Source organism: Vipera berus (assembly GCF_964194415.1).
Source record: "Vipera berus genome assembly, chromosome: 2".
Lineage (NCBI taxonomy): Eukaryota > Metazoa > Chordata > Lepidosauria > Squamata > Viperidae > Vipera > Vipera berus.
Window position 1 is genome coordinate 31,541,529 of NC_138203.1, and position 15,613 is coordinate 31,557,141.

Genomic DNA, 15,613 nt, shown 5'->3' on the forward strand with positions numbered 1-15,613 from the left:
CCTTTGGGGAGGTTTGGGCGCCTCCCCAAACCTCCCCAAACCTCGGCAGGTCTCCGTTCTTCCTGCCGACCTTTGGGGAGGTTTGGGCGCCTCCCCAAACCTCCCCAAACGTCGGCAGGTCTGCGCGGAGGAACGGAGACCTGCCGAGGTTTGGGGAGGTTTGGGGAGGCGCCCAAACCTCCCCAAACAGGAACGGAGACCTGCCGAGGTTTGGGGAGGTTTGGGGAGGCGCCCAAACCTCCCCAAAGGTCGGCAGGTCTGCGCGGAGGAACGGAGACCTGCCGAGGTTTGGGGAGGTTTGGGGAGGCGCCCAAACCTCCCCAAACAGGAACGGAGACCTGCCGAGGTTTGGGGACGTTTGGGGAGGCGCCCAAACCTCCCCAAAGGTCGGCAGGTCTGCGCGGAGGAACGGAGACCTGCCGAGGTTTGGGGAGGTTTGGGGAGGCGCCCAAACCTCCCCAAACAGGAACGGAGACCTGCCGAGGTTTGGGGACGTTTGGGGAGGCGCCCAAACCTCCCCAAAGGTCGGCAGGTCTGCGCGGAGGAACGGAGACCTGCCGAGGTTTGGGGAGGTTTGGGGAGGCGCCCAAACCTCCCCAAACAGGAACGGAGACCTGCCGAGGTTTGGGGACGTTTGGGGAGGCGCCCAAACCTCCCCAAAGGTCGGCAGGTCTGCGCGGAGGAACGGAGACCTGCCGAGGTTTGGGGAGGTTTGGGGAGGCGCCCAAACCTCCCCAAACAGGAACGGAGACCTGCCGAGGTTTGGGGACGTTTGGGGAGGCGCCCAAACCTCCCCAAAGGTCGGCAGGTCTGCGCGGAGGAACGGAGACCTGCCGAGGTTTGGGGAGGTTTGGGGAGGCGCCCAAACCTCCCCAAACAGGAACGGAGACCTGCCGAGGTTTGGGGACGTTTGGGGAGGCGCCCAAACCTCCCCAAAGGTCGGCAGGTCTGCGCGGAGGAACGGAGACCTGCCGAGGTTTGGGGAGGCGCCCAAACCTCCCCAAAGGTCGGCAGGAGGAACGGAGACTTGCCGAGGTTTGGGGAGGTTTGGGGAGGCGCCCAAACCTCCCCAAAGGTCGGCAGGAGGAACGGAGACCTGCCGAGGTTTGGGGAGGTTTGGGGAGGCGCCCAAACCTCCCCAAAGGTCGGCAGGAGGAACGGAGACCTGCCGACGTTTGGGGAGGTTTGGGGAGGCGCCCAAACCTCCCCAAAGGTCGGCAGGAGGAACGGAGACCTGCCGACGAGCCGCGGCCACACAGGGTATTCCTGTGTATTCAGGCTTGCAGAACGGCGGATCGGCTTATACTCGAGTCAATAACTTTTTCCAGTTTTGGGGGGTGAAATTGGGGGTCTCGGCTTATACTCGAGTCGGCTTATACTCAAGTATATACGGTAATCCTTTTTTGGAACTCTTGCCTCATTCCTCTAAGATTGTTGTAATTTAGTGTCTACTCCACTGATTATTTTTTGAAGTCGTCTCCTTTGAGTCAAGCTCTATTGCTTTATTTATTTAAAACATTTATACAGTTGCCCATCTTATAGCGAATTCCCAATCAGCTCCCAATCATCAATTAAAATAACATCAGTACAGATAGTCCTCATCTTACAAACAGTTCCTTAGCAACTGGTCAACATTATGGCAGTCACCCCGCCCCCAAGCTACTTATGTCCCATTTCCAAAGTTATAGCCACTGTAATTCCTCCCACCCCCCTGCAGTTGTTCACCTTTACAGCTGACCACAAATGCTGCACCATCTGCCTCAATCCTCCACCAGGTCCCTGTAGGAGGGTTCTGCCTTAGCTACTGGAACTGAATGTTCAAAGGTTTGTATGGACTTTTATCACTAAATATGATGCTTCTATTCTAGAAGCAATGGATAGATTTTCCTACAGTCAGTATCTACTAAAATTGCCACATTTTTCTGTAAAACAATGTGAGCCAAGCTGACCGGACTGTGCAAACGGCCTTGTCTGTAAATGTTGCTGGTGAAGCAGTGTGCTACTGATTTCTCATGATGAGTAGCATAGCTTGCTAGTGCTTGTCCTTTTTTATAATTTTACTGTGTTGATTTCGAATGTTTGGTTTACTGCTGTCCTCATATGCTGCATACCCAGTGTTTTTTTTTTTGGGGGGGGGGAGAACATTTGATAATATATTTTTATAGTTAGTATATTTTCTCAGTTTAGTGCTGAGAAGTACCCTTTGCAGCATTAGTGGCTGTATGTAGCCAGGATTTTCAAAACACCTCTGGCAAGCCTTCCTGGTGGCTTATTGGGCAGAGAATTTTACTCCTGATCAATTAAATGCAGTATTACCGTGGAATTTAATTTTAATTTAATTTAATTTAATAATATTTATATACCGCCCTTCTCCCTGAGGACTCAGGGCGGTTCACAGGGCAAAAGTCAAATACAAAGTACAAACATTAAAAAGAGATTAAATAATTGCCCAAGTTAAAACAATTAATACAATAATAAAACCCCAAAAATAAAATTAAGAATACAAAAAAATAAAAACCCCACCAATCCCCATCAGGCTAGGCCGGCTTGTACAAACAAAAACGTCTTGAGATCGCGACGAAAGGAGCGAAGATCGGGCGCCATCCGGAGCTCTACCGGCAACTGATTCCACAGCTCCGGAGCGCCCACAGAGAAGGCCCTCCCCCTGGGCGCCACCAATCGACATTCTCTGATCGGTGGCACCCTGAGGAGGCCCTCTCTGTGGGAACGCACAGGTCGCAGGGAGCTTGATGCCGGCAGCAGATGTTCCCTAAGGTACTCCGGCCCCATGCCATGAAGGGCTTTGAACACCATTACCAGTACCTTGAATCTGTATCTGAAAAAAATAAAACATTAGCTATGTTCCTGGTTTATTATGCTGAAAGAAATGTTTCCAGACATTATTAAAACAGTTTGGAGCAGTGTACTTTCTCAAATTCATAAGTTGCTAACATTAGCTAAGATAAGTGGAAATGCATCTAGACTTTGCCTTTTCAGCCAGTCTTTTTAAAATGATCATCCCTTAAAATTTTCTTCATTGTGCTCTTTAATGTTGTAATTACCTTATGACTTACCATGAAATCATTTGGGCTATTAGCAGGCATACATAATTTTGATCATTGTGAATGAAAGTACCCATGGTTTTGTTTCTCTATAGTAAAGCATGCCGACTGAGGAATTCTGGAAGTTGAAGTCAACGTATCTTCAGATTGTTAAGTTTGAGAAACACTGGTCTAAACTCACCCACTGAGCCTCATGATTGAATGTGTTCTCTCACCCTCGTTTAACACATTATGATTAACCATTACAATTTATTGTGCTGGCTGTCTGCTCACAGAACTCCTTTTTTATTGGGGGAGGGAGGAGGTGGAGTCAAAATTTGCATCTGCTGCCCTATATAAAAAAAATCTAAGTACTAAAGTACTTCTATTTTAGAACATTACATTTCATTCTATCGTGAACTCTGTATAACAGCTTCTACATTTTCTTAGTTTAAGTTAAATTTATGTTCCATGTTATTTTTCTCTAGACCCTCTCAGGTTTTTCTGCAAACTGAGTTTAAACATGGAAAAATGTTTTAAGCTTGGAATGGTTGTCTCTGTTTATAGCCAAAAAAGAAAGCAAAGGAAAAAGCCCAGCTACATTAATGTTCAACTTGGTTGCTACTTTCGGAACTCCATACCTATGAGGATATAGAGAAGATTTTATTTAACTGTAAATGGGTGTGGGTGAATGTATGTCTGCATATTTATAGATCAGTGCATCTATTTATAGACTGTTCCATTTGTGAAAGGGTGGGTACAAATTTTCATACGAGGCACAGCCCTAGGATGTGACCAAGGACATAGAAATGTGCTTTTAAAATGTTTTCTGAGTGTAGGTGAAATTGTGTGGTGAGCTTGAGGCCAAAACGGGTTACTTGTTGATCTTTTTCTGTGCAATAAAGTGTGGCCTCAAAAGCAAATATTTAAGCAAGTGAGGAGAGGGCTGGAATTTTCCCATTTTTCTGCTTTTACTTCTGCAATGTTTTAAAAAACTTCTAAGCATTCAAAGAACATCAAGAAATAATGCTTTGCAACTAGTCCTTATTTAACAAAGGTAATTGGGACTGGAATTTCTATTGCTAAGCAATGCAGTTGCAAAGCATATCATCATATACTGTAACTATGCCACTTAGCAAAACCATTTCTCCCAGTCCCTGGTCCCTGTCATTAAGTGTGGGTTGCTAAGTGATAACCTCATGTGATTGCAGTGCAACAGCCAGAACTTTGAGGACCAGTCATAGGTTGCACCCATTCAGCACATTGTAAATCCAAATGGTCACTGAAGGAGTGGCTGTTAAACAAGGACCACCTGCACAGCAAAAGTTGGCAACTTGAACCCCAAACGACATGTTTTGCTTTCCTATTTTCTAATGCTGCTGTGCAAACTACGCATGTTGTATGAATCAGAAATGAATTGCTAGGAAATGCAAATGAAGAAGCAGCATGGTTTCTAAATTTTATATATAAATAAAGATGCCTTGATTAATTTGAAAGTAACAGTTATCTCCAAACTGCTTAATATAGTTGTAATCATACACAGTTAACATTTCATCTTATCTACAGTACTTCATTGTTCATTTCAGATTTATTTTTATGAAACAATATGTCAACATATTCAAGCAGGTGACTCCTGTGAGAAGCTGGTGGGCTACTCTGCAGTTTATCGAGTATGTTTTGGAATGGCGTGTTTCTTTTTCATATTTTTTTTACTCACAATTAAAATCAACAATAGCAAAAGCTGTCGTGCCTACATCCACAATGGGTAAGCGAGATGGATTTTTTCATTGAAGTTTTGTCTGTACTATAAACAGTTGCATTTCTTTACCAACGTAATGACATAGTTTACCTCTTCTTTATTTGTTTTACTTAAATCTATTGTCCACATTTTTTCTTTGGTCAGATATTAAAGTACAGTACAGTAATTCTATGTTTCTTTTTCGTATTTATGTTTCTTTTTCCTATTTTTTTTTTCTTTTCCAGATTTTGGTTTATTAAACTTCTCATCTTGGCAGCAATGTGCTCAGGAGCCTTTTTCATTCCAGATCAGGATACCTTTCTTAAAGGTACACATTTTTTAAAAAGAACTGTTGTGTAATTTTCTCTACAGTTGAATATATACAGGTATCATTTTACAGGTGAGATATTGTAGGAAAAGAGCGAAGTGTTCTTTGGCACTTGTAAAAGTGACACTTGTAAAAGTGACAGTTTTGGAAAATCCAAATTTTTAACAGCACCACTAAGCAAGAGATTGCCTCATTCACATACATCAAAAGATTTAGGCAATCTCAGAAAACTTCAACCAACATACAATTAACATATTACAATTGTTAATTGATAAGGTACTCATAATCTATCTTACATATAGTTTGCTTGTACATAACCAACCTGCTTTCCCCTTTTTCCCTTCCCTCTCTACTTACACCCTAACTAACATTGTACTTCAGTCTAGCTACTATATGCAGCAGATAAAAGTGAGCTACAGCTTACCAAAGGACACGTGTTTAACAGGAGATACAGGTATGCTACATTTGTTACAAATTCAGTCTTTCACAACCAGTGTAGCTGTTGAGAGAAACAGCCATAGAATGGGGCCTTTTTATACCAGTCCGAGTTTTTTCTGGGAAAAGGAACAGAAGTGGGCATCTGTACTCTAGACAAAGACATACTGTGGCATAGGGGTGATAGGATTGTAGAAGGATGTAGATTAAATCAAACTTGCACACTATTATGTACAGTTAAAAGTTGTACAAAAACTGCCTTGGAAATTGTTATTTTTTAGTGGTGTGTTGTTTTTTTGCAGATGTTGTGCAGCTGTTTCCCCATGTTCAGCTCATTTTAGTTAGAAATAATTGTGAAAGACTCAGATACAAGAATTTTACAGATCTATGTTGATTGTGTATACTGTTTGGATTGCACTTTGTTGTTTAGACCGTGAAAAATAGCTATGTAGAAACATTATTAAAGTCTCAGAGCTCACAGTAAATTAATCCTCCTCCTCCTCCAGATAATGGTTCAGATGATAGTGCTTCTTCTTTAGCATGTTAAATGTGAAAATATAAATCTGATGAACATAAATAATTCCAGCTGCAGAAGTATAGCCTCATACTTTATCTTGGGCCAAACACCCCAGAAAATGCTGGATGCTGTAGTTAACAATACAGCGTAGCATTGTCCACAAACTCAAAAAAACCCAAAACCAATGTAAAGCGCTCTCTTATTTCATAATTTTGTCTTACCTAATTAAGCAGTTCTTAGTTTAAAATAACTCTTCTACAATAGCACATCACTTTTTCTTTCTAAGTTGTTTTTCGATAACAAATCTTGCACAATTCAAATGAGGCTGTACAATAAAAGGCCAGCTGTGCAAGAAATTAAAATCCAGCTTCTAGTTTGCATTGAGAAGGACATGGGGAGTGGAGGAGAAGTAGAAAAGAAGATGTTGCAGAAGGAAGATAAGGCAAAGAATGTGTTGAAGGGAAAGTTGATCTTTCTCATCTTAAATTCTTCCCCCTTTCCAAAAGTGTGCCCTACCTTAGCAAGGAAGCTGCAGTCACAATGGCTTCTCTTGTCTGGGAAAGAGTATTTTAAAGTTCAGATGTTCCTCAAATGTCACCACAATGCTCATTGTGCAGCTGAACTATATAGCTTGCAGAAATTAAACTTTCAATTAGTTCCTGATGTATAACAGTTGAAGCAAGCTGCATTTGCTCTTCTGTTGGGGTAGGCCAGCAGCCACTGCACTTAAATGTTCCTGCCATTTAATTAGTCTTCAGTTTGATTGCCTTTACTATGCAAAATGAGATTTGTTGCAGAGCTCCCATTTTATTACTAAAATAATCCTTCTCTGTAGTAATATCTGGTAGCAGTTCCAATTAATAAAGACAATTTGCTAGTCACAAATGCTTGTAGATTGCAGAGTCCAAACTCTGGGGGGAAAAGAAAATAGAGTGCTCAAGGACTCGTGTAGCACAATCTTGATTTTTGAATTTTATCTATTTATCAAGTTAGTGACCCTGGGTGACATACTACATTTAACAGTGTTTTTTTAAATACATTTAACATGATATTTATGATCAGAAACCTTTTTCAAACCATTTCCACTTTTAAGCTGAATAACTGACAGAAGTTGCAAGGTATTATCTTTGTACTAAGGCAGACATGTCAAACACAAGGCCCGGGGGCCAGATCGGGCCCGCGAAGTCGTTTCATGCGGCCCGCAAAGCCATCCTGGAAACAGTGAGGGACCGGCCCCCACTGCCTTGGCCCTGGCCCAGAGACCCTCCTTCTGCCAGAGACCCTCAGATCTGTCCCACTCCTGCCCCCATAGGCACCCTTGATGCGAACGATGTAGAGCTGGCCATGCCCACCCAGTAGGCCATACGCAGTCTAGCCACGCCCACCCAGGCCACACCCACCCGGCCCCCTGAGGGCAACTGCAATGCTGATGCGGCCCTCAATGAAATTGAGTTTGACACCCCTGTTAAGGCATTTCTTCAAAAAGAGCAGCTTTTTTTCAAATCTGAGACTTGTAGCTCTTTGAACACTGAATTAACTAGTTCATTCCTTTACTCATTCAATTCATTGCCCAGCATCTGGAGAGCAAGCCTGATACTAGCATAGCATAAAATATCAGCCTTCATTATGAATATTCACTGCAGAAAGCTTTTTCTCGCTTATCTAAAATTATAGGCCATAATGTCCTCTAGCCTAAATGCAAACAGCAGGACAACCACTCCCTGCATTTAGTTGCTTCTGTAATTGCACTGGCACTCCTTGAATTCTTTTCGAGTGTGACATATTGTGCATTGCCAATAGCTGATGCAAATTTTATCTGTGAACAGGAGCTGCTTTAATTGTAGAGTAGCTTTCCATTACTTGGGTCTGTCCAAATGTATTGAAGGCAACCTCCAATAATTCTCTGCCAGTATGGCCCAAACCCAAAATATCTTAGAGGCAAAAAAGAAGGCTATTACAGATTGTCCTTTTCTCTGTTTTCCCCTGTGAATAACCTATGAGAGTAGACAATGAACTTCATTATGAAGATGGAAATATTCGGGATGATTTGAGGGTTTCATAAAACAATAAATGCTTTATTTCTGTTGTTTGGGTGACAGTCCCTATATGTTGGAAAATTTGTAATGTATTTATAATTTATAATTACATTCCATAATTTGGAATGTATTTATATAAAGACTTTTTAGGACTCGTGCATTTTTTTCACCTTTTGTTTTAAGTATAAAATGCCTAAAGTATTTTTTATTTTAAAAAATCTGCAGTTTTGTGAAGTAATTTAATTTGCTATAGGTGTCTCTTTGTGTGTGTTTCTGTGTCTGTGTATTCCTTTAATGTTATCCCAAAGATGCTTTTTCGTGAGGCAACTGGGCTTTCTTGTTTTTCTTTGAAGACGTTTTGATTCTTCAGCTTCTTGGATCAGTCCAGTTACCTCGTGAAAAAGCACCTTTGGGATAACTATGACCTGGATGACTGAGAATCTCCATAGACATAGTCCTTTAATGTTATGTGTGCAGTCTTTAGTTTTTAATATTCATGCATTATATAATGGGAACCTGTTTTTAAAATTTAATAATAATTATTGCTGTCCTGTGTTTCTCAATACTGAGTAATAATTGCAGTCCATAATACATAGAAGTAGTTGCTAGAAAGGAGCATGATTTGGTGAAATATTTTTTGAGCAAATATATATGTATTTATCTGGTGAATGTATTTAAAGAGTATCCTCCTTACCATAATTTAATTGCTTCATAAATGTAATGAATAAAATTGGTATTTTTCTTTATGAGTCATAATTAATGAAGCAATTTTTATGTTTTCTGCAGCATGGCGTTATGTTGGTGCTACAGGAGGCTTCCTCTTCATCATCATTCAGCTTATCCTCCTTGTAGAATTTGCACACAAATGGAATAAAAACTGGTAGGTTTCTTTCATGCCTGCATATAAGAGGAAGTGTCCTTTTAGCTGAATTCTATTTTTAAAAATTTTTAAAAATCAAAATCACAGTTGATCTGCCTGTTTACAGCAGGCATTCTTGTTCAGTTTCTCTCTTCAATTGTTTCGTTGTTTCTCTCTTCCTTTGTTTGTAACTTTTTATATATCTTACTTCCTATTTATTGCCTGTTGTACTTTTCACTTGGCCAAACAAGCTTGCTACAATATTTCCTCAGCTGGTTCTCTTAGTTTCGGTTTTTAAAAATGTGTGACATTCATAAGAGAGCTAAAATCTCAATCGACAGATAAAATCTAAATCTTTATGGGGTTTAACAATTACTGAACTGTCCTAACTTCCTTACATAGACATTTTTCAAGGTTCTTGGATCTTGTTAATGTATTCTCTAAATTTAGAAGAAATAGCTTTAGTCTTTCCAAATATATCCTGAAGTAAACTTTTGATTGTCTTAAATCAATCATTTTAATTTTTTATAAAACAAAGCAGTGTCATTTTTAGCCTTGAAAGTTTCACCATATTGATTACAAGTTAATTTGTGTACATATCCCACATACATTCCTTTAAATATTAAAGACATATAACATCTTTTTAGAAATATGCATCTTTAAGCTGAACTGGGAAATCACCGATCTGTCCCCAGGTTTTATTTCCCATCTCCCCAGCAAATTTCAAGAGAAACCTAACTTTAATCCCGAGTGCCGCGTAACAGAGTGAGCGCCTGTTACTCGTCCCAGCTTCTGCCAACCTAGCAGTTCGAAAGCACGTAAAAATGCAAGTAGAAAAATAGGGACCACTACGGTGGGAAGGGAACAGCGTTCCGTGCGCCTTTGGCATCTAGTCATGCCGGCCACATGACCACGGAGACGTCTTCGGACAAGCGCTGGCTCTTCGGCTTTGAAACGGAGATGAGCACCGGCCCCTAGAGTTGGAAACGACTAGCACACATGTGCGGGGGAACCTTTACCTTTACCTTAAGATACATGAGACCATGCTCTTGGAGAGTGAAATAATTTAAATATTACTCAATATATTGCTGGTATAACTAGACACAGTACAAACTAATAAAATGCATTAATCTGAATATTCTATAAATTTAAAATAATAATTGAACACCCGTGTCTAAAGACTAATATCTTTCTGTATAAAGAGTTAATTCTTTATCCACTTCATATAGGCCTAATGAACTAATCTCCTTTGGAGGCTTCTAAATGCTCAATATCATTTGTTTTTCTTTGAGTTTAATGCGTAATTGCTTTTTTCCCCCAAACAGGACATCTGGCACAAAGCACAATCAACTTTGGTATGGCTCCTTAGCTCTTGTGACTCTCATATTGTATTCCGTTGCTGTTGGAGCTCTAGTTGTGATGGCTGTCTTTTATACCCGCGCTGATGGCTGTACGTTTAACAAGATCCTGCTTGGCATCAATGGCGGCTTGTGCTTGCTTATTTCAATGGTAGCCATTTCACCTTGTGTCCAACACCGTAAGCAATCTTTCTTTTACTGTCACTCTGGACTTGATTGCTTGGAATTGGAGATCATTTCCTATCCATATTCAATCCCTTAGTTTATCACAAATCATAGACTGGGAAAAAATAAAGACTGCTCAAAGAAGGTCAGGTCATGAGACCAATAGTAGAAAAAAAGGCCTCATATTCAGTCTGGACCAAAGTGAGCCTATTCAGGTCCTCTTAACACTGAGACTGCAAACTAAATATTGTTTTGTTTATAAAATGCAGTAGTTATAAAGCATAGGTAGATTTTTTTATTAAAATGAATACCAGCAATAACTAAAGATTGTTTCAGGGATTGAGAAACGGTGAAGAAACAACTTTATCTTTTCTTTTTTTTTACCTTTCTGTTTGTTTACGATTACTCCCCATTATTTAATCATTTTCTGTGGGTCACATTAAAAACTTCAATCTTATGTCAATATCTGAAGGGATTCTGAGGGATCTTCTAAGTCCTGGAAGGAATACCCATCCCTAAACAACTCCTTTGAAATGAAAGGGCCTTCTGTTAGTCAGAACTGCTTTGTGTTCATTGATTTCAGGGAGGTTGCTCTAAATATGACTAAATCTGTATCTAAACCATTAGTGCTTGGTATGTGTTTGGTTTCCCCAACACCCTTTCCCCTCAGTGTGGTTATTCCAGGGAAATGAAAGTACATTTTTGTGTGTTAAAGTGAGATTTAGACTTCAGGTTTAATTTGACTTTTCTCAGCTGTTTGTATTTTCTCAAGATTCACTTTATCCTGTTGAACATTTAATATACTTTGATGACAGAAAACATAATTCAGGAATTGAACTATTTGTCCCTCTTTTGATGGACTAGCAGTATAGCAGAGAGAGGTAATGTGAAGGGTTTGTCATAACTTTCAGAGAGATCTAATCCTCATACATTTTGTTCTGTGACTAGGGTTGGATCTATGGTTCCTGTTTCTGTTCAGCTAAAGCATTCCTTCTGTCCATGAAGGGGACCCCTGAATTTAAGATTCATGGCCCATGAACTCAATATTATTTACACTGAACCTTTTTGCCAAAGAAAAGTCCACAGATGTATCCCTGTTTTAAAATTACAGGTCAGCCTCATTCTGGCTTGTTGCAGTCAGGCATTATCAGCTGCTATGTCATGTACCTCACCTTCTCATCTCTTTCAAGCAAACCTCCAGAAATCAGTAAGTTACCTTGAATTAGAAATTAACGTATACATGTGCACTGATTATCTATGTAAAATAATCCTTCTCCAATTAAGGTTGCATGTGCTAATTGGCAATTCTGAATGTCCAGCGCATTTTGAAATCACCATATTGGAAACTCCCAAAAATGTATTGTGTAGGAGATACTATAATCAATTAATACATCTAGTTAAAGAGAAGGGAATAGAAGCAGCAACTTTATTTTGTAAGTTATCTCTTCAGATGTTTAAATCCCAATCAGTTGCAATAATATTTTCCCTATTTAAAAGTAATTTGTAAAGATGAATAATCTCCATCTTTAAAATCAAAGGAGTCAAACCTTCTTCCCCCAGCAGGCCTCATATGGTTCAGAAATCAGCTGCACAGACTTAGAAGATCTTCCACTAATTAAGAGATGTAGGAAATTGAAGGGAATTGGAAAAAAGGGAACACATCATTATCCAGGCTAAAGCATATGTAGATAATTGGACACATTAAATATAGAATTAATTGTGCTAATTGTGGGCTCTTTTTCAAGTCCTAGATGAGAATCAAAATAATATAACAATCTGTGTGCCTAACTTTGGCCAAGGGCTGCAAACAGATGAAAACTTGGTGACCGGGCTGGGAACTACTATTTTGTTCTGTTGCATTTTATATTCCTGGTAAGTCTTCATTTCAGCTGTAATACAATTTTATGCAGATAGACAGATACTTGTTTACTTCTCAGAGGGGAGTAAGTGTTTGACATCTTTCTGCCATAGCTTATTATCTATCAAACTTAAAAATATGTAACACTTTTATTTAAGGAATTGGAAAATGATTTAATTGAAAACTACAGGTAGTCCTTGACTTGTGACCACAGTTAGGACCAAAAGTTCGGTTTCTAAGCAATGCAGCCTTTAAAAGTCTTCCTATGACCATTTTTATTGAGGCTGTTAAGTGAATCACACAGTTGTTAAGCAAATCCAGTTTCCCCAATTGATTTTTCTTGTTGGAAGCTGGCTGGGAAGTTCACACCAACTTCAGCAAGTATGAGCTGATGGCCAAGAGCCAGGGTAATGCGACTGTGATAACTCCAAAGACAGGTTGTAACTTTTTCTGAGGCTCTTCTAAGTTCAAACCTTCATTAAAACAGTGGTAGATCAAGGGCTACCTTTACTATACAAGGCACAGGTAGTCTTCAACTTAAAACCAAAGTTGGACCCCAAATTTTCATTGCTAACCATGGCAGTTGTTAAGTGAATCGTGAACAGCGCCTTTTTTGCCATGGTTGTTCAGCAAATCACTAGTTGTTAAAGTGAATCGTGTGGTTCTTAAGCAAAACCAGCTTCCCCCATTTACTTTGCCTGTCGGAAATCAGCTAGGATGGTCACAAATGGTCATCACATGACCCAGGACATCGCAATATAAATGCCTGCCTTATGCAGTCTCCAAGAATCAGATATAATTGAGCAGAAGAAGAAAATGCTAGAATAGACAATTTTTCCAAGTTTTTACTTGCTTTCCATGGAAGAGGCAGCTTACATGAATCAAGGCTCTTTGAACTTCAAAGCTTCTATATTAAATTTAATGCCATAGGAACTGGCATCTTGTTGAAACTGTTTTATATGTTGTTAGGCAAATAAAATATCCCTCTCACATCAATATACAATATTACTACAGAACCGCCTCTCCTTTCTGTTTTTTCTCTAGTTTGACCTCAACAACACGAGCAAGCTCTGAAGCACTCAAAGGGATATATGCAACACCTGAAACAGAAGTGAGTCAGCATTGTCATACAACCCATTGCTTTAGCCCAGGGGTGTCCAGCCTTGGCAACTTTATGACTTGTGGACTTCCAACTCCCAGAATTCCCCAGCCAGAAGAAAGTATGATTGATTGGGGAATTCTGAAAGTTGAAGTCCACAAGTCTTAAAGTTGCCAAGGTTGGACATCTCTGCTTTAGCTAAAAACGGATGGCTTCATGGTGAGACATCCACACCTACAGTAGTCATTCCTCTCTTTCCCTTTAACCTTTTCTCCATTTTCTGATTAGCTTTTAAAAGATGCCCAAGTCAAATCAGAACAGATTCTTCTCTCATTCCAAAGTTGAAGGCTATTGAATTGCCACCTTAATATAGCCGCTTCAACAAACAAGGTAGGCTGAGGTTAACTGTAAAAAAAGTGTCTCTTCTGATTAGATGGTCCTTTTCTTAAGTCTTGTTGTCTTATTGGCATGATGCCCTCTTCTCCGCCCTGAGTCCTTCGGGAGAAGGGCGGTGTACAAATAAAATTAATAATAATAATAATAATTCTCTCTCCCCCTGGTGAAACAGAAGTCTGCATAGTGAAGCTTTCACATTAGAGCAAGTCTGCAAACACAAACATGTCGTTTGGCCAGATTTCATGGTTAGTTATTCTAAAAGTGATCCCTACTTTGATGTATAGTAGCAAATAACTATAAGATAAGATTATAGTGTTGTATTCTTTCAGGAGAAAGATTTGGATTCAGAGATTATAACAATGTAAGAAATTATCATACAGAGACTTGCATATTTTCATGTTTTATTATTATTGTTCTTAAATATTTTATTTGCTCTATTACTACCTACTGGAGCTCATCTAGCAATTTAACATAGTTTCATATATTATGAAAACTAGACAGTTTTTGCTGAGCGGGATTCTAAATATTGTGGATGCAGGCTGTTTGCTTAGAAGAAAAAACAATAGAATTTAGAGAGGTGGTAAATGTATTTTATACTAGGGTGGATGTGTAGATACTGGTTCTATTAGTGGTCCACAGTCCCTTCTATGTTATGTGGAGAAGGAAAAAATAAAATGCAGCATTATAATTTCAAGGAGGTCAAGCCATAATATTCAGTGTCCTAATATTATACCTGTGCTGCCTCATATTTCCAGGGCAAGTCAACATACCAACTATCTTCACTTTGGTTTGGCTTGTATAAACACAATCAAGTATAAACACAATTCAGTTTTTAGTGTCTGTGGCTGCCAACTTGTTTTAATTAACAGAAGATCTAAAACCAGTTTTTATGTTAATATCCTACCAGTTGGTTCTTTTTGCAGGTGCTACTGAAATGTTAGCATTCAAAGAGATATTTCAAAAAGGCCTCAATGTCTTGTCTGGGACATTGGGTATTGATCTATTTTAATGACTTCCATAATGTTGCTGTCATTGTTATCCTTTCCACCTTGTTTGGACTAGCAGCAATGTCAAAGTTGCAACATGTGGTATCACATGTTTGCCACTTCAGACAGTGCTATCAGAAAGCAGTGTTCTTGTGCTAAGCAAGAGCCAGCACAGATGGATGCTGTCTAGGACAATAGTCCAGGCTGCATGGGAGAGCTCAGAAATGTAGTACTGGAGTATACCATAATAGCGTTATTTTTAGATCATTTGCTCTTAAAGAGCACTACAAGAACTATTGTAGGGGAAACATAAAGAGAAGACTAGCAGCAGGCAACTAATTGTAGGTCTCATTCTTCCCTGTGACAGAAGCTCTTTTGTCTCCTGATTAGAAATGTAAACATAATTCTCCAGCTGCTGCTTTTAAATAGAGAGGCTTTCTTGCATCTGAACTTGACTGTTAGTCACATTGTGAAGGACTCTCTATATGCATGGCAACATTGCTAACTGCATCTTGCAAGGATTTACGAGACCAGAATATCTGCTAAACATAACATTTTACATTGCTATTTTGGTGTTCATAGTTATTTGGAAGAACATAATTAGAGATTGTCAAGATGAAACGTGCCTTTACAGAATGTCCTTTCTTGCTGTAATAATCATTTATCAAAACTGAGGCATATTCCTTTGCTTTTAAATATACAGACTTTTTTAAAAAAAATAAAATTAACTTATCTTTAAAATCCTATTTATTAATATGCATATAAATATGAACACAAAATTATATAGCTAACTAACT

At 39.5% G+C, this 15,613-nt stretch overlaps 1 protein-coding gene across 3 annotated transcripts in view; it reads left to right on the plus strand.

The window, feature by feature from the left end:
• The window catches only part of SERINC5 (serine incorporator 5), a 39,038-nt gene that overhangs the window by 17,261 nt on the left and 6,164 nt on the right, over nt 1–15,613 (plus strand). For 2 of the 3 annotated variants that reach the window (XM_081319810.1, XM_081319811.1), the window contains exons 3-9: nt 4,628–4,806; nt 5,025–5,107; nt 8,882–8,975; nt 10,280–10,491; nt 11,589–11,684; nt 12,223–12,349; nt 13,380–13,446. In XM_081319810.1, the coding sequence (XP_081175936.1) occupies nt 4,628–4,806; nt 5,025–5,107; nt 8,882–8,975; nt 10,280–10,491; nt 11,589–11,684; nt 12,223–12,349; nt 13,380–13,446 (858 nt within the window). The remainder of the gene's footprint in view (nt 1–4,627; nt 4,807–5,024; nt 5,108–8,881; nt 8,976–10,279; nt 10,492–11,588; nt 11,685–12,222; nt 12,350–13,379; nt 13,447–15,613) is intronic. The other variant, XM_081319812.1, reaches the window with a different exon arrangement.